General features: G+C 47.7%; 1 protein-coding gene across 3 annotated transcripts in view; it reads right to left on the minus strand.

Annotated features, from left to right (window-relative positions):
* Positions 1-26,791, minus strand: part of RUFY1 (RUN and FYVE domain containing 1) — a 57,365-nt gene that overhangs the window by 8,750 nt on the left and 21,824 nt on the right. The window contains exons 6-14 of one of the 3 annotated variants that reach the window (XM_059695690.1): positions 26,006-26,067; positions 21,819-21,884; positions 18,470-18,539; positions 15,702-15,803; positions 13,644-13,760; positions 11,369-11,536; positions 4,273-4,370; positions 1,835-1,954; positions 1,227-1,356 (exon numbers count right to left, since the gene is read on the minus strand). In XM_059695690.1, the coding sequence (XP_059551673.1) occupies positions 1,227-1,356; positions 1,835-1,954; positions 4,273-4,370; positions 11,369-11,536; positions 13,644-13,760; positions 15,702-15,803; positions 18,470-18,539; positions 21,819-21,884; positions 26,006-26,067 (933 nt within the window). The remainder of the gene's footprint in view (positions 1-1,226; positions 1,357-1,834; positions 1,955-4,272; positions 4,371-11,368; positions 11,537-13,643; positions 13,761-15,701; positions 15,804-18,469; positions 18,540-21,818; positions 21,885-26,005; positions 26,068-26,791) is intronic. The other 2 variants (XM_059695691.1, XM_059695692.1) reach the window with 2 other exon arrangements.

The following is a 26,791-nucleotide window of genomic DNA, read 5'->3' on the forward strand; positions in this document are numbered from 1 at the left end:
TGCCCGCTCTGTTGCTTCCCTCCCCTCTGCGAGCTGAGTGGCGGCTCGGGAAGCTCTCTCCTCCTCAGTGACCCCCACCCTGGCCTGGTGGGCGCTCTCACAGGAGGCGGTAGGCACTTTCCGACAGAAATCAACAGGGCCTTTCGCGGCTCGTTTGAGTTGCGCGGTGGCACCCATCACCACGTTAAACAACAAAATCCAGGCCTGGAGGCTGCCCCGCCCAGGACCCTCGTCCAGAGGGGAGGTGTGGGAAGGCCACCTGTGGCTCGCAGACCCAGAGCCCGGCACCAGCCCCGCCCGGAGAAGCCAGGGATGCACCCAGGTCCCTGGATGGCAGCTCTGACCGGAATGGCCGGGCCCCCTGCCTGCTGGGGAGACATGGTGATTTGCTGTGGGCTGCCCAGGGCCAGGGGGGCCCGGTCCAGCCAGATGACAGTCTGTGCTGGCCCCCCACGTCCCCGCACGGGACTGCGCTGCGGGGTCCAGGCCGACCCTCCAGAGGAAGGAGGCGACCCCGGGACAGGCCCAGGTCTGGATAGGGCAGACAGAGGCCCTGGGCCAGCTGCGTCCTGGGGTGACCCCGGGACAGACCCGGGTCTGGATAGGGCAGACGGAGGCCCTGGGCCAGCAGCGTCCTGGGGTGACCCCGGGCCAGGCGGGCCTCGCAGGCAGGTCACCTCCCTGGCTGAGCACAGGCTCCGCAGAGTGATGATGTTTAGTGGTTACTCTGTTTTCTCTCTTGCAAACTCACTACCCATTCTCCACACAGTAGGTGGCGACGGCCTTCAAATGAAGTGGATTAGGCCCCCCCAACAGCTTCTGGTCGTGCTCAGAATAAAACCCAAATTCACAGCTGTGAGGGCCCCACTCGGCTCAAGTGCCTCCTCCCTCTGCTTGTCACTCCTCAGCCGCAGCCTTCTTTCTGCTTCTTCTCCACGGCACGCCTCACACCGCCTGGGGGTCCTGGCTGGCCCTTCCCGTCTCCGGGTGACTGTCGCTCTGTTCCCAGACCACCCGCCACACTGGGGACGTCTCCTACTCCAGTCTCTTCACAGCACTCACCACCGAGTCTCTGGTTTGCTCACTGGCTTTCGCTCAGCCTTGCCCTTTCCTCCGAGAGCAGAAGCTAGGAAGTGGGGGACGGTGCCTCCCAGCCGGGGAAGCAGAGAGCAGCACCCCCGCCCCCCCGAGCTGGCCGCTCTCTGCCCCAGGACAGTGCCACTCACCCTCTTCAGCCCTTCCACTTGCTGCAGCTCTGCCCGGAGGAGCGACGAGGTGTCCTTCTCACACTGCAACTCCCGTTGAAGAGCCTGCCTCTGCTCTTTTTCTGATTTCAATTCTTTCTCAAGGCTTGAGCTATTTTCCCAAAACAAATGTGAGTTAGTCTCGGAGGGAGATTTTCATGGTAAATCTACAATCCAACCCAAGACACCACAGAGGAAATGGAATTCACAGGAGACTGAATTCCATTGGAGCCTTAGGCCCCTCAGCAAAGCATGGAAACATGGCTGCTTCCCCCCCCCCCCCCCCCAGCTGCCTGCACACCACAGCCCAGGCCAGGAGCATGCAGGAGGGCGGGTGTGGCATGCACCCGACAGTCCTCGCACGCACGCAGAGGAAGGGACGGGCTCTGGGGCGCACAGCGGAACCCTCCACCGAGATGGATCCTAACGGCGGAGGATCCTGGGGGGGAGCTGTGAGGGTTAGGGGTTTGTGCCCCGTTTCCTCACTTGTGAAATGGGGTACATACACGTCTCTTCTCTCCTCATTGGCTTTGCACTTCTCCTCAGCACCCCTGCCCTCACCCCATTCCAGCCCTGCAGGGGGCACCCACCACTGGGCCTGCAGCTGGGAGAGCTGCTCCTGCAGCGCGCCGCTCCGGCAGCCCAGCTCCCGCTGCAGCCGGCGGCTCCGCTCCTCCGCGCCCTGCCGCGCCTTTTCGGAGTGCTGTAACCTGGGCCAGAAGAACCACAGGGTTTTAAGGAAAGGATCAGAGCTCCGATTCAACGGAGCAATTTTTCATATTCTTTTTTTTTAATGTTTTATTGATTTTTTACAGAGAGGAAGGGAGAGAGATAGAGAGTTAGAAACATCGATGAGAGAGAAACATCGATCAGCTGCCTCCTGCACATCTCCCACTGGGGATGTGCTCGCAACCCAGGTACATGCCCTTGACCGGAATCGAACCCGGGACCTTAAAGTCTGCAGGCCGACGCTCTATCCACTGAGCCAAACCGGTTTCGGCAATTTTTCATATTCTTGCTGCATAGTTTTTTCTTTCATTTTTAATTAATAGACAGTAAAACTGATTCGTGTGTGTGTCCAGTTCCATGAGTTTCAGCACGCATGTCTCCAGACTGTGTAATCACCACGGCCACCAGGAAACAGAGCAGTCCCGCCCCCCACCTCCCACCCCCTGCCTGAGAACACTCTCTAGTGGGGTCCCCTGCAACCCCCCTTCCCATCCCTGACCCCTGGCAACTCCGACGCCATGGCTTTGTCTTTGTGATAACATCAGAGAAATGGGATTATTACTCATATACCCCTCGGAGACTAGCTTCTTTCTCTCAGCACAGTATCTTCGAGACCGGTCCATGTTTCTGTGGCTGAGTAGTATTTCAGGGCCAGTATGGTCATCCATTCCCTCATGAGAGATATCTGGGTTGCTTCCAGTTTTGGGCAATTATGAATAGAGCTGCTATACATTTGTGTAAAGGGTTTTGTATGAACGTAAGTTTTTATTCTCTTGGGCAAATAGCCAAAAGTGGTACTTTTGGGTCATATTAAGAGTGTGCTCAGCTTTATTACTATTATTTTTTAAAATATTTTTATTGATTTCAAAGAGGGAGAGGGAGATAGAAACATCAATGACGATTGGCTGCCTCCTGCACGCCCCCCACAGGGGCTCAAGCCCACAGCCTGGCATGTGCTTTGAACCCGGGACCCTTTAGTGTGCAGGCCGACACTCCATCCATGGAGCCACACTGGCTGGGGCTGTTCAGTTTACTTTAAGAAACTTTTCCCAAAGTGGCTGTACCATTTTCCATTCCCACCAGCAATACACGAGGGCTCCAGTAGTTCCACAGCCTCATCGAATACTGGGCGTTGTCATTAAAAACACCCAGCCGTGTGTAGAGGCCTCTCAGCATGGGTTCAGCATGCACTTCCCTAACTGCTCCCTTGCCATCTAAATGCCCTCTTCCGGAAGTTCTAAGTCTTTTGTCCTTTTTAACTGGAACGGTTTGCTGGGTTGAAAGTGTTAAATACTGGATGCAAATCTTTTGTCAGATACAGGGGAAGGCAATAGTAGGCTTACAGCTGTGAGGACAAGAAACATAGTTTATTATATTTTATTAATTATTGTATTATTTTCCATATGAGCAACTGTAAAACTACTTTTGCCCCACCCTGTATGTGTTTTACACATTTTCTCCCAATCTGCAACTTTTTTATTACTTTTTTTAATCCTCAACAGGAGGATATTTTTCCATCGATTTTTAGAGAGAGTGAAAGAGAGATGGAAAAGACAGAGAGAAACATTGATGTGAGAGAAACACGTCGTTTGGTGCCTCCTGCATGCACCCTGCCCAGGGCTGGGGAGGAGCCTGCAGCTGAGGTACGTGCCCTAGACCAGAATCAAACCCGGGACCCTTCGATCTACAGGCCGACGCTTTATCCAGTGAGCCAAACCGGCTCGGGCTTTATTCTTTTAACCGTGTCTTTCACAGAATAAAGGTTCTAAATTATGATGAAGTACAACTTGTCAAGTTTTTCTCTCATGGATCATGCTTTTATAGCATGTCTAAGATCTCTTTGTACAACCCAATGTCACAAAGACTTTCTAGGTATTCTAAAAGTTTTATAGTTTAAAATTTTATATTTAGACTTATGATCCATTTTGAGTTCATTTTTATATAAAGGTGTGAGATATAGATTGAGGTTATTTTCTTGATTGGCAATGTCTAGTTGTTCCAACATCATTTATTGAAAACACAATCCTGTCTCCATTGAACTGCCTTTGCACTTTTGTAGAAAATCAGTTGCCCATATTTGTGGGTCTGTTTTCAGATTCTGTTCTGATCCGCTACAGACCTGATGTCTAGCTGTGACAGTGACATCGAGCCCCAGAAAGCCCTGCTGCCGTGCGAGGACTGGAGTGAATGCAGGCCCCGGGCTAAGGGCAGCCAGCCCACCTGCCTGCTCTTCTGGGAGAGACTCAGGCGTGGAGAATGCCTCGCCCATTCCAGGGAGTATCTCCAGGGGAGGGATTACCTTTCTTCCATCTGTTTCATGCTGGACATGACTTGATTGATTTTTTCTTCAAAAGATGCAATGGCTTCATCCTTTTGCTGCAAACTGCTCTCTGTATCCTACAAAAGCAAGGCCAGGGTCAGACACCTCTCTCTCACCCCGAGTTCAGCAGGGTTTGGCTGTTCACTTGGTGCCATCCTAGCACTTGCAAGAGCATTTCACTCACTGCTGCCCTTCCCCAGAGCCCTCGAAGTGTTACTCAAGTGTGACTTTCTGAGCCCAGGCGTTTAACCATGGCAGATGCTGTGGGATAAGGAGGGGCAAAAACAAACAAACAAACAAACAAACAAACAAAAAGCACTGTGTTTCTGTGTGTCTACAAGAGACATTCTTAAAATAAAAGGACACAGAAAGGCTAAGGACAGAAGGAAGTCCTAATAAATTCTTAGGAAATAATACAAAAACTGTATTCTCTGACCTTAATGTAATAAAATCAGACACTAACAACAAAATAATAACTAAAAACACCTCATATCAGGAAACTATTTAGTAGTTTCATATTACTAAACATGAGCTTAAGAAAATACACAGAAGAGAAATTATGAAATACTTAGAGCTAGAAGACAGTGAAAACACAGTGCAGTGTATTACTACACTGAAGATGCCACTGAGCATGACTGCACCCTGATCTTACCTCCACTAGGAGGGAAAACGCTGCTACTGGAAACACGTCATGCCGCTGACTATAAGATGCAATCTCAATCCCAGAGATGTTCAAATGTGAAAAACATGCTTGAGATGAAATATCTTTGTCAAAACTTGAGGGCCACAGCTAAAGCAGTACTTCTGGGTAATTTTTAACATTTTAAAAATTAAATTTATTGGGGTAACAGTGATTAATAATATTATGTAACTTTCAGGGGTACAAGATTAAAATTTAACATCTGTATACTCTATTGCATGCTCCCCACCCAAAGTCCAGTTTCCTTCTGTCACCATATACTCAACCGCCTTTACCCTTTTCTCCCCACATTCCCTTCCCTCTGGTAACCACCATTCTGTTGTCTGTATCTACGTTTGTTCTGTTAGTTTGTTTGAGGCAACCAACCGAGTGGGAGAAGATATTTGCAAAGGGTATCTCTGATAAGAGGCTAATATCCAAAATATATAAAGAACTCACACAACTCAACAACAACAACAATCTGATTAAAAAATGGGGGAAAAAAAGGGGGGGCAGAGGACATGAATAGACATTTTCCCAAAGAATACACACAAATGGGCAACAGACATATGAAGAGATGCTCAACATCACTAGTCATAAGGGAAATGAAAATCAAAACCACAATGAGATACCACCTCACACCTGTTAGAATAGCTATCCTATCTAATAATAGGATAGCATGGTAATTGACCGTACCTTCACTACACCTCCCATTGGCTAATCAGCGAGATATGCAAATTAACCGCTAACAAAGATGGCGGTTAATTTGCATACGTGGGCGCGAAGCAGCAGAGCGAAGACTGGTGGCAGCTCCGGCCGGAGCGAAGGCCTGGGTCCCGGGTGCTGGAGAAAAACCGGTGCCGGCAGCCAGGGGAGGGGAAGGCCTATTGCACGAATCTTCTCGTGCAACAGGCCTCTAGTCCTATATGATAAAAGCCTAATATGCAAATTGTCCCCTTGGGCGGTCGTTCGACTGGGAGACTGGGAGTTCAACTGCTCACTATGACATGCGCTGACCACCAGGGGGCAGTGCAGAACATGGTGGGCGTCGGCAACACGGAGCTGGCAGCGGGGCGGCAGTGGAGGTGTTGCCAGCCCTGATAGGCCCCAATGAGAGTGGGACCGCGGTGGGATGGTGGAGCAGGTGAGCGGGCGGCGCCAGGCCAAGGTAGGTGCGAGCGAGGGCCCAGGTACTGCCCAGGGCCCAGAGGTCAGCTGGGACATGGCCTTCCACGACAGAAGCTCGCACTCTGATCACCGGCCACGCCTAGGGACTGCACCCGTGCACAAATTTCATGCACCGGGCCTCTAGTTATTCATAAGGTAAGAACTAAATATTGGAGAGGTTGTGGAGAAAAGAGAACCCTTGTACACTGTTGATGGGAATGTAATTAGTGCAGCCACTATGAAATTTTTAACTTCAAGTAAAAACTTTTAGGAAATAAAGAAGTTAATAAAACTGATGAGTCAAGCATGTATTTCAGAAGTTAAAAATGAGCTACAGAGCAAACCCAAAGAAATAAAAAGAATATAGTAGAAGTGTGGATAGCAATCAATGAAATAAGGAAAAACAACAATAAAGAATACTGGAAAAAAACAACAGGTTGTTTGAAAATATTATTAGAACAAACACATCTATGACGAGATTGAATAAGAAAAAAAAGAAAATGCAAATAAAAATGGTGAATGAGATTAAAAAATGTTGTAGAAGAATATTGTGAACAGCTATAAGCTAAAACATTTGAAAACCTAAACAAAAATGAGATACATTTTGGGGAACAAGAGAAAAATATATCAACAGCAATCAAGGCTCAACTACAACAGGAGAGTGTACACACATGGGGCAGGAGGTTGGGTGGCAGCAGTGCATCTGGATTGTCCAACTGTGCCACTGGACCCTACCGAACACCCACTACATAAGGCCGGGAGATGGAGCAGCCATACCTAACACATAGACAGAAGCACAGCGAGGCTGCCAAAATGAGGAGACAAAAGAAACACGTCCCAAATTAAAGAACAAAATAAAAATCCAGAAAAGGAGATGGGCAATCTACTAGATGCAGAATTCAAAACACTGGTTATAAGAATGCTTAATGAACTTAGGGGAAGAGTAGATGATTTTATGAGAAGTTGAACAAAGATAGGAGGCATAAAAACAGAACTAGAGCCGAAACCGGTTTGGCTCAGTGGATAGAGCGTCAGCCTGCGGACTGAAGGGACCCAGGTTCGATTCCAGTCAAGGGCATGTACCTGGGTTGCAGGCACATCCCCGGTGGGGGATGTGCAGGAGGCGGCTGATCGATGTTTCTCTCTCATCGATGTTTCTGATTCTCTATCTCTCTCCCTTCCTCTCTGTAAAAATCAATAAAATATATTAAAAAACAACAACACAGAACTAGAAAACAAAAAAGAACCAGTCAGAAATGAAGAATGCATTATCTAAAACGAAGACTACATTATAGGGAATCAACAGTAGAACAGAGGAAGCCGAGGATTAAATCAGATACTTGGAATATAAGGAAGCAGAAAACACCCAATCAGAACAATAAAAAGAAAAAAAGAATTTAAAAAGTGAGGATAGTGTAAGGAGCCTTGGGCACAACTTCAAGTATATCAATAATCACATCATGGGGGTCCCAGAAGAGAGAAAGCAAGGAATTGAAAGCTGCGTAAAAAAATAATGGTGGCTGCCCTGACTGGTTTGGCTCAGTGGATAGGGCATCAGCCTGTGGACTCAAGGGTCCCGGGTTCGATTCCGGTCAAGGGCATGTACCTTGGTTGCGGGCACATCCCCAGTAGGGGATGTGCAGGAGGCAGCTGATCAATGTTTCTCTCTCATCGATGTTTCTAACTCTCTATCCTTCTCCCTTCCTCTCTGTAAAAAATCAGTAAAATATATTTTTAAAAAAATTTTTTAAAAAATAAAAAATAATGGTGGTAAACTTCCCAAACCTGGTTGCCTAGCCAGTGTGGCTCAGCTGGTTCAGCACTGTCCCTTGCACCAAGAGGTCGCCAGTTTCTGGTGAGGGCCCATGCCTGGGGTGTGGGCTCAATTCCTACTAGGGCGTGTGCAGGAGGCAGCGATTGATGTTTCTCTCTCCCTCCCCTTCCTCTCTTTCTAAAATCAATAAAAACATTTTAAACAGTTAAAAAAACAAAACAAAACACTTTCCTAACCTGGTGAAGGAAACAGACATATAAGTCTAGGAAGTGCAGAGAGTCCCAAACATGATGGACCCAACTAGGCCCACACAAAGACACTTCATCATTAAAATGCCAAAGGTTAGAGACAAAGAAAGAATTTCAAAAGCAGCAAGAAAAAAACAGTTAGTTACCTACAAGGGAGTACCCATACAATTGTCAGCTGATTTCTCAACAGAAACTATGCAGGCCAGAAGGGAGTGGCAAGAAATATTCAAAGTGATGAAAAGCAAAGACCCACAACCAAGATTACTCAATCCAACAAAGCTATCATTTAGAATTGAAGGACAGATAAAGAGCTTTCCAGCCCAGGAAAAGCCAAAGGGGTTTATCACCAGCAAACTAGTATTACATAAAATTTTAAAGGGTCATCTTTAAGAAGAAGAAAAAAGATAAAAAAAATATGAACAATAAAATGGCAATAAATACATATCTATCAACAATTGAATCTAGCCCAGGCTGGGTAGCTCAGTTGGTTAGAACGTTGTCCTGACATGCCAAGGTTGCAGGTTTGATCCCTGGTCAAGTCACATATAAGAATCAATCAGTGAATACATAAATAAGTGGTACAATAATCGATGTTTCTTTCTCCCTCTCTCTCTCACTCTCTCTCCCCCTTTCCTCTGTCTCTAAAAATAATAAAAAATATATAATTTTAAAAAATTGAATCTAAAAAACAAAATAAACAAGTAAGCAGAACAGAAAAAAGTAAAAAAAAATCATGTACTCAAAATAATTAAACATATCTTGAATGACAAAAAACCCAAAAAGTAAATATTTAGAATGTTAGCACAGAGGAAAGAGGATGGGAGTAGGGGAAGGGGATATAAAAGGAATGAAGACCATCAGAGAGGTGTCTGATTACAGTGAGTCCCAAACGGAGGGAGATGGTGGACTCTGGTACTTGCGGCCAGAGGGTAAGGGTAGAAGTGGAAACAGGCCACCAGAGACATGGGGCCTGGTGCTGCAGCACTGACCCAGCAGGCAGGGGCTTGGCACTCTCCAACAGGTGTCACAGCTGGAAAGCTGGTGACCCTTGTTAGTTATGGAAAACAGTTACAGCTGCCACTTGCCCAAGCTTGGAACGCGAATCCCTGCCAGCCATGCGGTGGCTGCAGGGGATGTGGTTTAAAGAGTAGGGATGCTGGTGTGTGTGGCAGGTCTGAGTCTGCAGAGAGAGGGTAGAAACAGAGGGGCCAAATGTGGGGGCCTCGCGGGTTAGAAAAGCAGCTGCTCCGACCCTGACCTAAGTCAGAGAAGACGGAAGAGTAGGCAGCAGAGGCCCTGGGCGTTCTGCAGGAAAGGTCAGGATAGGGGGAGTTCTTCACGGCTCAATCAGCTGTTTCAGGCGACTGGCCACTAATGAGAAAGAGAGAGAGAGAGAGAGCGAACAAAGAAACGAAGCAGCCACAGAACGTGTTTAATAAATAAAACAACACACTGGCCACGGACACGGGCTGAGTGGAAATAAACAGATCCGAGGCCATGACGGAGGGCACTGCATTATCAGCGACATGAGTCAGACCTGAACAGTATCTGTAACTGATCCCCAGTACAACCTCCAGGCCGGCACACTGAGACCTCACGCAGCTGGCCAGGAAAGTGTGTAGTCGCCAGGGAGGCCACGTTCCCCAAGAGCCACAGACGGTGGACTTCTCTCAGGAGCCACGGAGGGAGGCTGACAAACTCTTCAGAAGGCAGAGCGGGGTAGCAGACATGCTAAGAGATGGTGCCCCTGCCCTGGGCATCCTTCGCAATTGCTACCCAGAAAATGTATGACTGCCACCGGCCACTTCCCTGCTTCCCCTTCCAGACAGGCCTTCCTCTTGGTTATCTTCCTGCTCTGCCATGGATGCTGGGAGGGACGGTTAATGTGAGAAAGACAGCGGGTCTTCTGCTGCAGGCACGCAACTCGATGGAGTGCTGCCCCCGCCCAGGGGCTGCGGACTTGAGGATGCAAGGACCGGATGGCCTGTGTGGCAGGGACAACTGTGTCTGCCAAACACGCATCCTCTACTTCCTATGACGTGTAGCTAAGGACAGTGCAGGCGCTCGCCGCCGAGCAGCCATGCTGAGCGGCCCTTCTCCATGGACTCGAGGGAAGGGTGGCTGCCGCTCATGCCTCCAGCTGGAGAGAAGGACCCCAGTGCTGACCTGCGTTTCTTCCCCACCGTCCACCGGCAAGAACGGTGACATCCAGAGCGGCCCGAGAGCGGGGCTGCCGTTAGCCTGGTCCCCGAGTGACTGCGGAACAAAGCGGGTCTGAAATGCTCTCCTCGGAAATGACTGAGTAACTAAGATACAAACGTCCGTATTTTCAAGCCACTCCACTTAGGGTCCGCCAAGTTTTTACAGTGGTTTAGTTTCCTCTAAAACACATGTCACGTTATGTCTACATACTCATTCAAACCAGATAAAAACACAAAACATTAAAACAGATAGTTCGCTAGGAAGGTGAAATTGTTTTTTTCTCTTTTCTCTTTTTGCTTTGATTTTCACTATTGCTGTTATGATGATGAGGCGATCGCTTTAAAAGGACAAAATAACAGTTTATTTGTACTGTCTGCTCTCACACTGTCTTTGACAGTGAAGCTGAAACCACATCCACGGACAAGGAGGTGGAGTGGGACTGTTGTGGTAATAAAACAGGAAACCGAATTTCAAAAAGCAAAGTTTTGAGAAGGACACAGAATGGTGGCTTCCAGACCCTGGCCCGGTGGATTCTTTGTGGGCGGGCTCCCTTCACCACTCTGAAATGACAGGCGAGGCGAGCGGCAGACCGCTCGCGGTGTGGCCCGCAGACTTGGCAAACCTTGAAAAGACAATACAAACTTCTATCCTCAAACCACTTCTCAAGCAATTGCCCTCCGAAGTGAGGGAACGGGCAGCAGGGAGACAGTGAGGGGCCACAGGCACAGCTGTGCCACCAGGGCACGTGGTTTACCCACTCGGTTCTGCTTTGTCGCTGACGCTTTCCCCATTTCGTAAACTTTTCTAGGGGTTTGCTGGGAGACTCAAATAAAATAAATACCGTGGCATGTAACAGGGCCTAGGACACTGGGACCTCCCGGAGGTGCCGATTCTCTCCCTCTGCAGGACGGACGCGAGAGGACGGAGAGGCAGCGCGCCACAGCTCCCTGCTGCAGGCAGCAGCAGGAACCCAGGCGGGGACGGGGACACAGAGCCAGCTCCCACCTGAACTTTGTGGAACATTTGCAAATTGATCGCTTTGACTTCTTCCAGCTGCTGGCGGAGGGCGACCAGTGTGTCCTGCTTCTCATGGGTGTCCTTTTCTAGTAACTTCATTGCAATTTCCATTTCCGTTTTCATCCCAATTTGTAATTCCAGTTCTTTTTCTAGTTCCTTAAAAGGATAGGAACAAGGAAAATGTTACTAAAGTAGAACAAAAAAATAAATTTAACTGAGGCTGTCTTGGGCAATATGCAAAATACTAGAGGCCCGATGCACGAAATTTGTGCAAGAGTCGGCCTTCCTTCCCCTGGCTGCTGGCACCGGCTTCCCTCCGGCACCCGGGACCCGGGCTTCCCTCCGGCACCCGGGACCCGGGCTTCCCTCCGGCACCCGGGACCCGGGCTTCCCTCCGGCACCCGGGACCCGGGCTTCCCTCCGGCACCCGTGACCCGGGCTTCCCTCCGGCACCCGGGACCCGGGCTTCCCTCCGGCACCCGGGACCTGGGCTTCCCTTGCAACCCTGGCTTCGTCCAGAAGGACGTCTGGTCTAATGAGCATCTTACACTTTTATTATTATAGATAAGCTGAAAGCCAGAATAGGTTAGGGAGATTTCTGAAAAGTCTGTCTAGAGCAATGGTTCTCAACCTGTGGGTCACAACACCTTTGGGGGTCGAACGACCCTTTCACAGGGGTCGCCTAAGACCATCAGGAAACACATATAAATACATATTGTTTTTGTGATGAATCACTATGCTTTAATTATGTTCAATTTGTAACAATGAAAATACATCCTGCATATCAGATATTTATTTTTTTTTTCTTTTTTTTTTTTTTTTAATATATTTTATTGATTTTTTACAGAGAGGAAGGGAGAGAGATAGAGAGTTAGAAACATTGATGAGAGAGAAACATCGATCAGCCGCCTCCTGCACATCTCCTACTGGGGATGTGCCCGCAACCCAGGTACATGCCCTTGACCGGAATCGAACCTGGGACCTTTCAGTCTGCAGGCCGACGCTCTATCCACTGAGCCAAACCGGTTTCGGCCATATCAGATATTTATATTACGATTCATAACAGTAGCAACATGACAGTTATGAAGTAGCAACGAAAATAATTTTATGGTTGGGGGTCACCACAACATGAGGAACTGTATTAAAGGGTCGCAGCATTAGGAAGATTGAGAACCACTGGTCTAGAGTATAACTAGATTATGTTTTCCCCCTTTTCTTATTTTACAATGCAAAATGGCTTTGTATCAAGTCAATGGGAAGCTGGTAGGTGGCAATATGAGCCTGGAGTTCCTGCAACCATGTTCTTCAAATTGCAAGATCAGAATATATGGTCTGAAAGAATGTGTCTTGTATTTCAGTGCTAAAGCAATTTGATGTTGCAGTGTTAGAACTTCTGGAATGATTTACTGGTTTATGGCAAAAGGAAACCATTTTGAAATGGTTCTGTCCTGGGTAACTCAGGACATATGTTCTCCACATCCATGCAAAGAAGCAGGTGCAAGAACTGTACTTAATAAAAAACACGAGGCCCTGACCGGGTGGCTCAGTAGGTTAGAGCATCGTCTTGATATGCCAAGATTGCAGGTTCAATCCCTGGTCAGGGGACATATAAGAATCAACCAATGACAGCATAAATAAGTGGAACAGCCAATCAATGTCTCTCTCTCTAAAAAAATCAATCAATAAAAAAATAACCTTACCTAACAGTAGACAAACATGTAAATTGACCGTCTCTCTGCTATGCTCACCAGCCAATCAGGAGAGTATGCAAATTAACCCAACAAAGATGGCGGTTAATTTGCATACGTAGGCGTGAAGCGGCAGAGCGAAGACTGAGGGCTCTGGCTGGAGCGAAGGCCTGGGTCCCGGGTGCCAGAGGAAAACCGGAGCCGGCAGCCACGGGAAGGGAAGGCCTATTGCACGAATCTCTGCGTGCATCGGGCCTCTAGTAACAAATAAAAAACACAGGCTACTGACTCACAGGTGGGGGGGAAATAAACAGACCAAGGCTCTGACTGAGGGAAGTGTATGGTCAGAGACCACACATCCAATTTCACAGCGATCCCTGAAAAAGGCTTGTAAAATTGGAAAAATGTGACAGTGCAGACCTGAGTGGTAAACATGACCTTTTATTCTTTTTTAAGGGATGACTGTGGGCTGTCTGTGGGTGCCCGCGGGGTCAGCATGCCTGTGGGAAGTGCGAGGAAATCACTGGCACAGCTTTTGGGGAACCTTTCTGAAGACACCAGGCTCGCACACTCACCAAATGGACTTTCTTCTCCTCCTTCAGCTGCTTCCACACGTCGCTGTACATTTTGTCCAGACCCTGCCGAGTCTGCTTGTAAGTCTCCAGCTCAACTTTTGTGTCCTGTTTTGTTATCTGTATCCACCAAGAGTACCAAAAGAACAGGTTTTATGGGAAGCAAGCCCACTACAAAGTATTTAAAAATACACCATAATTTTAAAAAATGTAGAACAATTTCTATTTCTTAAGTATAATAAAGAAAGGTTAAAAATTTAAAGCTATTTTGAAGTATCTTTAAACTTGAGTATGAGAACAAGTCAATACATTAAAAAATTTTTTTTTAAAATATACTTTTACTAGAGGCCTGGTGCATGAAATTTGTGAAGGGGGGGGTCCCTCAGCCCAGCTTGCACCCTCTCCAATCTGGGACCCCTCGGGGGATGTCGGACTGTCTCTCGCAATCTGGGACCACTGGCTTCTAACCGCTCGCCTGCCTGATCGCCCCCAATCCCTCTGCCTGCCTGCCTGATTGCCCCTAACCACCTCTGCCTGCCTGCCTGATCGCCCCTAACTGCTTCCCTGCTGGCCTGATTGCCCCTAACTGTCTCTGCCTCACCCCACACCCGGGACCCAGGATTCCCTCCTCTGGCCAGTTGCAGGCACCCAGGACCCGAGCCGGCTTCACTCGGGCCGGCTGCAGCCGCAGGGGACCGTGGGCAGGCGGTTTCACTGGGCTGCAGCTGCAGGCGCCCGGGACCACGGGGCAGGCGGCGTGTCCCTCTCCCTGGCTGCAGCCCCAGTCACTGGCGCCCAGGACCGCGGGGCAGGCAGCTTGTCCTTCTCCCAGGCAACAGGCGCAGCCGCTGGCACCCAGGACCGCGGGGCGTGCGGCTTGTCCCTCTCCTGGGCTACAGCCTGGCTGGTCCCCATTCCTTTCTCGTGAGCTCATTTGTGCTTGGCTGGTACCCAATCCTCTCTCCCCAGTGTTGAGTGTCTGAGTGTGATGGCCTGAGGGTGTGATGACCATTTGCATATTTGCTCTTTATTATATGGGATTGATTTCAGAGAGGAAAGGAGAGGGAGAGAGATAGAAACATCAATGATGAGAGAGAATCATTGATCGGCTGCCTCCTGCATGCCCCACTCTGGGGATCGAGCCTGCAACCAGGCATGTGCCCCTGACTGGAATCAAACCTGGGATCCTTCAGTCTGCAGACCGATGCTCAATCTACTGAGACAAACCAGCTAGGGCAAGTCAATACATTTTTTAAAAAAGAAAATTTAGGTTCAGAAAACAAATTTACTTTTCTTTCTTTTCTTTTCTTTTTTTTTTTGTTAATCCTCATCAGAGCATATGTTTCCATTGATTATTTTTTTAGAGAGAGTGGGAGAGGGAAAGACAGAGAGAAACATCTGTGTGAGAGAAACACATCGATTGGTTGCCTCCTGCATGTGCCCCAACTAGGGCCAGGGCCAGGGCCAGGGAAGAGCTTGCAACCAAGGTACGTTCCCTTGACTAAAATCGAACCTGAGACCCTTTGGTCTGCAGGCGACGTTCTATCCACTGAGCCACACCAGCTAGGGTGAAATTTACTTTTCTTTAAAACAGAACAATCATTCCTAGTGGGGAAGGCCCCATTCAACTCACCATTCTGTGTTTATTGAGCATGTTTTTAGCACTGGAGGAATTTTGAGAAGAATCAGATATGATCTCTACCTTCAAATGATCAAGTGAGCAAGCCAGCAACTCTACCAAACAACAGATTCTACAGAGGAGGGAGGCGCAAAGACCTGTGGGGACACGGAGGAGGGCCCAAGCCCCCTATGGGTGCTGGGGATGGCACTAGGGATGGCATCACAGGGACCCAGCTCAGGAGTGGGAGCTGAAGAGGAGTGAATAGGAACTTCCGTGTGCAAAAGGCCCAGAGGGAGGGAGCAGGGTGCGTGGGAAACCCAGGTGGTTCAACAGGCCTGAGCGTGACAAAGGAGGCGGTGGCAGGAGGCGCTGTCTGAGCCTGAGATTGTGATGGACACGTCCGAGTGAGAAACATGCCAACTGCCCGGTCAGGTTCTCACCTCTACGCTCTTCTCACTTCTTTCACGAATTAATTCATTTTGTTCTCTTAATTGTTGCTGTTCTTCTTGAAGTGAAAAAATCCGGTCTGTTGCAGCTGAAAGCTGATTAAGAAAGATTTTTATATTTCTTAACATCAAAATGAATCTTACTGTTCAAATTAAAGTCTAACATTTGCCATCTTCACAACTGACAATTTATTTTCACATATCAGATATTTTATCGCTATATCTATCTATCATCTATTTTTGGTTAATCTTCAACCGAGGATATTTCTTCCACTGACTTTCAGAGAGAGTGGAAGGGAGGGTGGGGGGAGAAGAGGGAGAGAGAGGGAGAAATGGTGATGTGAGAGACACAAGCGCCCTGATTGGGGTTGGGATTGAACCTGCAACCCAGGTATGTGTCCGTGACCGGGAATCGAACCTGCCACTCTTCGGTCGGCAGGCTGATGCTCTAATCACTGCACAGCACCGGCCAGGGTTGATCGTTTATTTTTTATTTTATTTCCTTGTTTTGAATAGGTCAGTGGTTCTCAACCTGTGGGTCGCGACCCCTTTGGCGCTTGAACGACCCTTTCACAGGGATGGCCTAAGACCATCCTGCATATCAGATATTTACATTACGATTCATAACAGTAGCAACATTACAGTTATAAGTAGCAACGAAAATAATTTTATGGTTGGGTCACAACATGAGGAACTGTATTTAAAGGGCCAGAAGGTGGAGAACCACTGGAATAGGTAATACATTCACATGGTACAAAATTTCAAAGATATAAAAATATGTATGATAAAAATCTCTCCCACTCCTGCCTCTAGCCATCTCTGCCCTCTCCCAATTTTCTTGTTTTATAAAAGTAATAGCATACTGCATTATGGGGCCAAAGATTTATGGATACAAGACATTAGAAATAGTTTGAACATTAAAGAAATAGTTTAATAAATTAAAATGGAAGCATATAGTAGAAATATGTCATGACTGAAATGTTTACAAAAGCTGTTAATAATTTGAGAACATACTTATAAAACCAACATGAAAATAAGTCATACAGTATTTTCTCACCACTTCATTAAAAAAATCTACTGTGTTAAAAATACTTAAATATATATATATATATATATACCACATGATAAAAATAGCTGTCACTTAGCCAAGGGATTAAGTTTTTTCCCTAATTCTTTGTTCTTTTCAGTTTCTCTAGCCAATGAGAGGGGGAGTTAAAGCACTCGGGGGCAGGCATCACCGCCACACCTGCGGAAGGCACCTTCCTGGCCTGGAAGGACTTGGCCCTCCTTATCCAGCGGGTGAACACAGCCTGGAGGGAGGCGGTGCGGCTGGAGGAGGCTGGAGGAGAAGGAGCGGGGCGTCTGCCCTGGGCCCTTGGCTGTGCTCTTAGCATCATTAACTCCTGGGGGCCAGGAAGCACGGAGCTCTTCGTCTCTTCGTCAAGAGCGTCTAAGTTCACTCGGACTCAAAATCCAGAACTGGGGTTTGTAAATACAACAGCTGTGCCCACATGGGAAACTTTAAGGCTCTGAAGGAGGTGCCAGCTGCTAGAAGGGAGGACACAGGCAAAAGCCATGGGCTGATGCACGTTCCACTCTCTGAAGATGCAGAGAGCACCATGAAGAGAGGTACCCGTTTCCTAAAGGACATTTTCTAATACAATTGTTTGCCTTTGAAAAAAGCCACACCCAGTCATTTAGTTTCAAAAGGTACGTCAGGCCCTCCTGCCAAGCAGCCCCCCCCCCCCCATCTGGGAGAACTGGGAGAACGACCGCATCTGGGCTGTGCTACGGCGACCGACCGTCTCCGGGCCCTCCACACATTCGCAGCTATTAATCCAGCGTGCTCTTTACCAGGGTGAGGTGTGATGACCCTCCAGGGTGGCGAGGAGAACTCACACACCTGCCCCGCAGCGGAGGCCCGAAGGCCCAGCCCCGCCGGGGGACGCGAGCCTGTTCCAGGCACGGGGTCTCTCCTGCGAGGCCTGCTGTGAGGGCCGCTTGGATCTCCCCCTCACAGACCGGCTGCTCCCCTGAAAGGGTCTCAGCTGCCCCTCAGGAGAGCGGGCCCGTCTCCACGGAGCCGGCCCTGGGACCTCCATGCAAAGGCGTGCCTGACTCTCATTTTGGCTGTGACTTGCCTCCACCGTGTGGGGGTCCGCGCTGCGGCTCCTCCTCCTCAGGGAGACCTGGTGGGGACATGGGAGCAGCCGGGACGCTCCCTGTGGGAAGCCTCAGAAAGGCTGAGCCACCCCCCGCTGCTAACAGGAGACGTGTGTCCACCCGGAGCCTGCCAGGCAGTTGGCAGCCAGCTGGCCTCCTCGGTCAGCCCTCCTTCCTCCTGTCCTTTCACCCTCTCTCTTCCTGGTGAGAAAGCAGGGAAAGACCACACTGTGGGAAGGCGGTTCCGTGCTTCTGAGGCCGACACACAGGAGGGGGCGGGCTGCGGTCTATCCCGGAAGAGTCCGTGCCGGCTGGGCAGCAGGGAGAGGAACCGCATCCCGGGAAAGGTGCGAGAGGAGGAGAGCCGCTCACGGGAGCTGAGCTTTTCCAGGACGAGTGCTGTGAGGACTGGCTCAGGGGAACCCTCAGGGCAGAGCACATTCTGAGGATGTGAAATCTGAGAATGCCTGTCCCACGTGCAGCTCAACCCAGGTCAGCAATTCAGTGCCACCAGCCAGCAGCTCTGGTCAGGGGCATGGACTACACCATTTCCTTAACCTCAGGCTGTTCTGCTTTAAGAATTTCAGTAAGTTACCAACCTCTTCTTGAAGCTTTGAATTAGTCTTTTCCAAGCCATCTATCTTGGTCTGAAGATCCCCAACTGTGCAGCTATGGGAAACACAATATCAAGAAATGTGAACTTACAAAGGCTGACTGCCTTTCCAACCGTGAGCAACGAGAACAGCGGTTCCTATGTTTCCTGCAGGAAGTGGAGTCAAAGGGCCTCCAATGAATTCGGGTGACAATTGTAGGTACACGTGTGTGTGTGTGTGTGTGTGTGTGTGTGCTGTACACTTGCTAAAAAGTGTCCCATGTTTTCTTCCTAACACAATAAATGGGAACTAAATGCATTGGCAGTCATATATCTAATGTAATATTCGTAACAAGACACTGGTACTTTGGGTAGTAGGATCAAAGGTCATTTATAATAAATATTGTAATACTTAAAAAATACATATTTTATTGATTTCAGGCAGGAAGGGGGAGAGAAAGAGAGAGAAACATCCATGATGAAAAAGAATAATTGATCGGCTGCCTCCAGAACGCCTCCTACTGGGGATCAAACCCACAACCCAGGCAAGTGCCCTGACTGGAATTGAACTGTGATCTCCTGGTTCATAGAGACTGACGTTCAACCACTGAGCCACGCTGGCCGGGCAAATCTTGTAATACTTTGCCCCATTTTTCAAATATTCTTTAAGTACTATGTACTACTTTTCTACTGAAAAACATGTAAAGAGCTAAAGAAGACCTGATAGACAATACTAATAACCACCACAGAAATCACAGTAGCGTCTTTCTGTTTGGACAATGTGCCAGGCCTGTTTGCTATAATCCTCCCATGCCGGGAGCCGGTCCATCCTTGCTGTTTCAAGGGACCTGGCATATATGGCATACGGTTCTTAATATGTTTGCTCACCTTCTTGGCGCTGTGTTTTAACCAAGGTCACCTCTCCAAGAAAGGTTGAATCCCCAGGTAGGGATTTTCCCCTGAAGTTAGGGAGGGAATAAAACCCCTCAACTAAGTGCCAGGCGGGTAATTAATCACTTTAACTACGAACAATCATGCTTAAGCTACATAATCTTTACTCCCTGGAATGGAGATAAGAAACGCCCTAACCTTTGTAATAGAGATTGATAGGATTGAATCAACTGGTATAAATACAGTTGTAACAAGACAGAAACACTCAGAACTTAGAACACAGAACTCAGGAGACAGAATTCAGAAGACAGCAACACACAGAGCTCAGAACACAGAACTCATGAGACAGAATTCAGAAGACAGAACCTACACGGAGCCTGGAGACAGAAGAACTTCGCTGGAGAGAACATGGCAATAGACCCTGGACTGAACCTGACTACAGAGATTGGCAGGAGAACCTGACTGGAACCTGGACACTGAACCTGACTGGAGAACCTGGACAGAACCTGGCTGGAGATCCTAAGCAGAACCTCTCTGGAGATCCAGACCAGAACTTGGCTGGAGATCCTGGCTAGGCTGCTGTTCAACTGAACACTGTCTCCGTGTCCTTCCTTCTTCGCCGACTCCGTCCACACCTTTGGGGACCCCTGGACCTGCTGGGGCAGGACCCCGGCACTCCCACAATTGTGTGAGGTAAATTCTATTAACCTATTTTACAGACAAGAAAACCATAACTTTATAAAGACTTACTCAAGTTCATGCCCCTATGAAGGGGTGCCGCGCCTGAAGTCAGGCCGTCTGGCCTCAGAGTGTGCACCTGTAGACAATGGGCCCTACTCCAACCTGCTGCTTGTGCCTGTGGGGGGACGAGCCACACTCCCAACAAGGCTAGAGAACCAGGGCTCAAGAACTGGGAGGGAGCTTTTCAGCAACAGGGAAGCAGGGGAGATCCCGCCAGGCTGAGGATGGCGGACCTGACTGTCCTTCTGGCCCTTTGACCCGCCCCCCCTGAAATCCCCCAATAAAAGGGTTGATTCATCCCCACCCCAAAAAGAACTGGGTGGAAGAAAAGTAAAAATACAAGGACATAAAATGAAAAGGGAACAAAGCAAATGATATAAAGGGAACTAAAAGTTTAAGAGTCGACAACTGTCAATTCTATACCGATTATATAGCTTAGAAAATATTAATAACATTTACATTTTTCTTAGGAAATATAAATTACCCAAACAGACAGATCCTCCAGAGAAGAAAACCTAGATGAACTACCAACTAAGGGAAATTGATACAGTGGCACGGTGCTGTCTGCGTCCAGGCTCTGAGCTTCCAGCATCTGAGAGCAACCAATGCTCATGGACTAGGAGGCGTCCAGTTCCCAGGCGCAGAGCCAACGCAGACTTCCCGGTTTGCTTCGTGAAGCTGCACAACCTCACTCACTCGCTAGAGCAGCGGTCGCCACCTTTCGGACTCAGGGACCGCCAGCGGTCTGCGGACCACCGGTAGGCGACCGCTGCGCTAGAGGGCGAGAACTGCAGGACAGTTAGGTCAAGTTCCCTGGTAAGAGGACAATTAAATTTTAAAGCTAGGATCAAGAAGAGTTTATTTCTATGATCCAGGAATAGCTCAGGATGAAGAAATCTATGAATCAAATAGATCACATCAACAGGTTAAGGGAGAAAAGTCACAATTATCTTATTGGATGCTAAAAACTCAACACCCATTCCTTATAAAAAAAAACTCTCAATAAACTAGGAAATGATCAAGAATTTCTTTCAAAGTAACAGCCAGCATCAGGTGAGCTTAGAGCAGCACTTCCCCAGGTCCATCCTGAGGGATGCGGCAGCTCCTTCGCCTGCCTCACCTGCCCCTGGGCCGGAGGCCGCCCCTGCGAAGTGCGACTGCGCACGCTCTGAAGGGGGTTCAGAGAGCGAGTGCCTCTCCCAGCACAGGCCACGGGGAAGCTCCCCCTCTCCACTCCCATCAATACCTCCAGCGACTGCTGTTTCATGAGATACGGCAGCAGCGGCTTTCCAATTAAAATGAAAAATCAAGATAAAGACGCTGGCAGTGGCTACTGAATGCTCTCGAAGATCTCGCCCAGTGGTTTGCAATCCCTTTCCTCCTGCTCCCGAACCTGAGGGAGGTGTGCTGACTCCCAGCAGCAACGACGCTCCCCAGGGCAGCATTTTCAACTAAGTGGCTGTGGGGAGGGGTGGAGACTCAAGGTTTTACTTATTGGCTCTGAACTGTGTAACTGCACAAAACGAAGAACTGAAGAAGTCCCAAAAGCTATTTATCAAGACATCATACTGCTCCAGCCTGTACCTGTGAGCATGGCACGATAACCTTTCTTCCTGGGGTGGAAAGAAAGTGAGTTAGAAATACACGGCAACTCAAACACGTTCCACGAAACAATTATCGGGCACTGAGAACGGACTGTAACCCGGAGAAGGGGTGAGCCTTACCTTAAGTGCCGGTTCAGTTCTTCCACATAATTTTTCTGATCAAGGACATCAGTAATTCTTTCATGCCTTTTAAAAGAGCACAAGAAGAAATTCTTTTTACTAAGGATTGACACTGTGTAACTGTCCCTCAACCTTCGAATCACCTGGTAGGGGTAACAATGTTACCAGGAAACCAAGAGAGAGAGCTTAGTACTGCCTACATGGCCCTGAGGGATCAGAGAGCAAGGCCATGGGGGAGACAGCAGCTGGGGCCTTGGAAGACATGGAAACACGCCTGGAGAGCAGGCTCCTGCAGACCCCCCCAACTCTCCCCCCCGCCCCTGCAACTGGCTGGGTATTTGGGAGGATGAAAGCCATGAGCGTGCAAGGTGGAAACACCAATAGCCACATGCAAATGGCTCCCACGGTGGCAGATGAAGACACCTTGCTATACTGAAGGAAGGAGGCTGGCTTAGAAAAGAGACCACGCGACTTCGAAACACAAAGCTGATGGGTCTGCATTAAAAAAAAAAGACTTTCCCTGGCCGGCATGGCTCAGGTTGAGCACTGACCCATGAACCAGGAGGTCACAGTTCGATTCCTGGTCAAGGGCACATGCCTGTGTAACTGTCCCCAGTAGAGGGCGTGCAGGAGGCAGCCGATCAATGATTCTCTCTCATCATTGATATTCCTATCTCCCTCTCCCTCTCCCTGCCTCTCTGAAATCAATAAAGGTATATTTTAAAGAAGACTTCAGTATTTTAAAGTTAGCCCCTCACATTCCTTTACATTCTTACACACACATGCACATAAGTAGGATCCTTCCACACAGGCTCACTCCACTGGACTGGGTTTGTTTTCCAATGCTGTCACTTTTCCCCTTTACCCGTTCTTCACTTTACATAACTCTCCCAGGTAACCCTAACCCTGTGGGATATATACTATGTGCACATAATCATCTATCGATCGTGTGTGTGCACGCGCGCGTGTGTATACTGTGCAATTAAAATATAAAATATGGACTAGGGATTTTAAAAAATGGTATTCATATACTTCTCAGTATCATACTTTTCTCACTTAATAATGCCTTGTGGAAATCCCTCTAAGTCAGCGGTTCTCAACCTGTGGGTCGCGACCTTTGGGGGTCAAGCGACCCTTTCACAGGGGTCGCCTAAGACCATCGGAAAACACATATGTAATTACATATTGTTGGGTTTTTTTGTATTTTTTTTATTGCTAAAAGTATTACAAAGGGTATTACATATGTGTCCTTTTTTTTCCCCCCGCCCTTGACAATCCCCTGGCCTCCCCTACCCCCCAGTGTCTTATGTCCATTGGTTATGCTTATATGCATGCATACAAGTCCTTCGGCTGATCTCTTACCCCCCTCCCACCTGCCCCCCAACCCTCCCCGGCCTTCCCGCTGCAGTTTGACAATCTGTTTGAGGCAGCTCTGCCTCTGTATCTATTATTGTTCAAAATTTTATAATGGTCTCTATTATCCATGAATGAGTGTGATCATGTGGTATTTTTCCTTCATTGACTGGCTTATTTCACTTAGCATAATGCTCTCCAGTTCCATCCATGCCGTCGCAAATGGTAAGAGTTCCTTCTTTTTTACAGCAGCATAGTATTCCATCGTGTAGATGTACCACAGTTTTCTAATCCATTCATTTACTGATGGGTACTTATGGTGAATTGTGCTGCTATAATTACATATTGTTTTGTGATTAATCACTATACTTTAATTATCTTCAATTTGTAACAATGAATTTGGGGGTCACCACAACATGAGGAACTGTATTAAAGGGTCTTGGCATTCGGAAGGTTGAGAACCACTGCAATCTAAGTCAACTATACTAGTAGCCCATTTTTTTAGGTCTTCATGGAATATTATGGATGTTCTATAATTCATTCATTCAATTATTCCCTTACTGATGGATAACCTGTTTATTTCCAGTTTTTTAAAATATAAAGAATATATTTTAAGTGTAAAGTAGGTGAATCCTTACATTTAGGGTACATTAAGCATTAATGGGGTTCCCTCTGGCCCCTTTCTTGATAAGGTGTGCGGCCAAGGTGCTGAGACTAGGGGGACGAAGGTGTCTTTGTTGGAAAGAAGATTGAATGACAGGTAACAGACGCACATAGTAAAACAGTCAAACACGACCCAAGGGCTTACAGTGTATCTCCCTCTGTCCTCTTCCCTCCAGCAGCATGGCTACCAAGTCTACGTGCCACTCTGGAACAGTCCATGGGTACGGAGGTGCAACATATATAGTGTTTTCTTTTTTATCATAACATAAATGGTATCAGGTTTTACAGGTTGTTTGTTTTCTTCTTCTTTTAAAAAAAAATATATTAGAGTCCCGGTGCACAAATTCGTGCACGGGTGGGGTCCCTCGGCCTGGCCAGCGATCGGGAGGTTGGCTGGCCCGGAAGAGAAACCGCAGGAGGTTGGCCAGCTGCAGGGGGTTGGCTGTGGGTGCCCACTGACCACCGGGGGCAGCTCCTGCATTGAGCGTCCGCCCCCTGGTGGTCAGTGCGTCATCATAGCGACCAGTCAACCACTCGTTCGGTCAACCGTCGTAATGGTCGCTTAGGCTTTTACATATACAGATGTTTTTATCGATTCCAGACAGGAAGGGAGAGGGAGAGAGAGATAGAAACATCAATGATGAGAGAGACTTACTGATTGGCTGCCTCCTGCATGGCCCCCACTGGAGATGGAGCCCGAAACCCAGGCATGTGCCCTGACTGGAATTGAACCCTGACTTCTTGGTTCATAGGTCAACGTTCAAACACTGAGCCAAACCAGCTGAGTGTCCAGGATAACTTTTTAAAATAAATTTTTAAAGTATTTTTATTGATTTTTAGAGAGAGAAAGAAAGAGGAAGGAAGAGGGATATATAGAGAGAAACATCAATGAGAGAAAAATATCATCAATCGGCTGCTTCCTGCACAAAACTTACTGGGGTTCAAGCCAGAAAACCCAGGCGTCTGCTCTGACCAGAAATCAAACCAGTGACCTCTTGGTCCATGGGTCAACGCTCAACCACTGAGCCACACCAGCTGGGCCAGGATAACTTTCTTTAGAAGAATGCTTTTGTTAACAAGGATGAGGGAGAGTTCCACATGGCATGAAAGACATCAAAGATAACATTAGGATCAAAGAACAGTTCCATGGGCAACTTCCATATATAATAGTACCATCCCATTTACCTTCAAACAAACTGCATAGCAAAATACATGACCAATGGCCCTGGCCAGGTATCTCAGTTGGTTAAAGTGATATCCTGATACATCAAGGTTGCGGGTTCAAGCCCTGATCAGGGCACATACAAGAATCATCCAATGAAAGCATAAATAAACGGAACAACAAATCCATGTTTCTCTCTATCCCCCTTCCTCTCGCTCAAATCAATTAAAAAACAAAACAAAACAAAGCATCAGCCAGTGTGGTTCAGTGGGCCTCATCCCAGCACTGAAAGGTTGCTGGTTCGAGTCCCAGTCAAGGCACATGCCCAGGTTGCGGGCTCAATCCCTGGTAGAGAGTGTGTAGGAGACAGCCAATTGATGCTTGCTTTCTCTCTCTCTCCCTCTCCTTCCCTCTCTCTCTAAAAACCAATAAAAAATCTTTATAAACGCAGCCCTGGATGGTTTTGCTCAGTGGATAGAGTGTCGGGTTCAGTCTTCAGGTTCGAATCCTGGTCAATGGCACATACCTTGGTTATAGGTTCAACTGCCGGCCCCAGCTGGGACACAGTGTGAGGCAACCAATCAATGTGTCTCTCTCACATCCATGTTTCTCTTTCTTCCCTTCTCCCCTCCCTTCCACTCTCTCTAAAAATCAATGGAAATTGATTTTTAATACTCCTCGGTGAGTATTAAAAAAAAAATCATGACTAACAAAGCTGTATGTGTGGGGCAGTAATAGAAGGCTGGACAGGAGACATGAGCAGACTCCTCTGAGGGGGAGCGGGAGGGGCAGGGCAGGGAGACAGGGGCAGCAGGAGCGGAGAAATTCCACTGGTACTCTGCATTCTGTAGTGCACAATTCCTCAAACAAAGGGAAAATTAATGTATCACCTCTGTAATTCAAAACAGACAAAGAAGAACTAGAATTCCAAACAAAGCTAAAACAAGTGTAGCATTCTTGCTGGGATTTCATCAATAATGTGAACAACAGCATACAATCCAGCACTTACTCTTTGCCACCATCAAGATCCTGCATATCCTTAAGGTAGAGGGAAAAATCGATCACTCCAACCTGTTCAAAATGAAACACACACATTTAAGTAAAAAATCACCTTCTCACTTTCCACACAAACCTTGCACTCTTTAGAATTCTGGTATTTACTTCCCTGTCTCTTTCCTACAAATCCTTAGGTTAAGCAGCTCTATAAAATAGCAATCAATCAAACAAACAAGTCAAAAAAATTACCCCACCACACCCTTGTAGAAGAAAAACTTACTAAAAATCAGAATTTAAAGAAATATTCTGAAATTTTACCACCCAGTTAAGATTAGTTTTATGGATTTGTTCAATAATCAAGTTTTGACAAAAGATCAACCAAGTTCTTTGGGTACCAGGTAATAAAAAAGGGAGAGACCTAGGCTTTAGACAAAAACGGTGACCTTCACTAAGACTCTGATCCCTTGCTTTGGGACTGTGGGGAAATGGCCCATCGGTATTCCAGGAAAATTATCTGCCGCTGCGGGCACCTAGAGAGGATGAAGGCCGCTCACACGTCTCAAGGTCAAGGGTTTTGTCCAGAAATAAAGCACCTGAGAGAGAGTGAGTGAGGGTCCTTGTCTGCCATCGTCCACTGCAGTATATGTGAAACTATTCCTATTTGAAATATAAGAATATTGGGTCCACTGATAGAGAAATGCTTCAAGTCATTTTATAGCCATATCACAGAACCCTAGGCAACCATACCAAAGAATGAAGCCGATGGAAATGTATTTACACAAAGGAAGTTCCAGGATAA

Source organism: Myotis daubentonii, chromosome 5, assembly GCF_963259705.1.
Source record: "Myotis daubentonii chromosome 5, mMyoDau2.1, whole genome shotgun sequence".
Lineage (NCBI taxonomy): Eukaryota > Metazoa > Chordata > Mammalia > Chiroptera > Vespertilionidae > Myotis > Myotis daubentonii.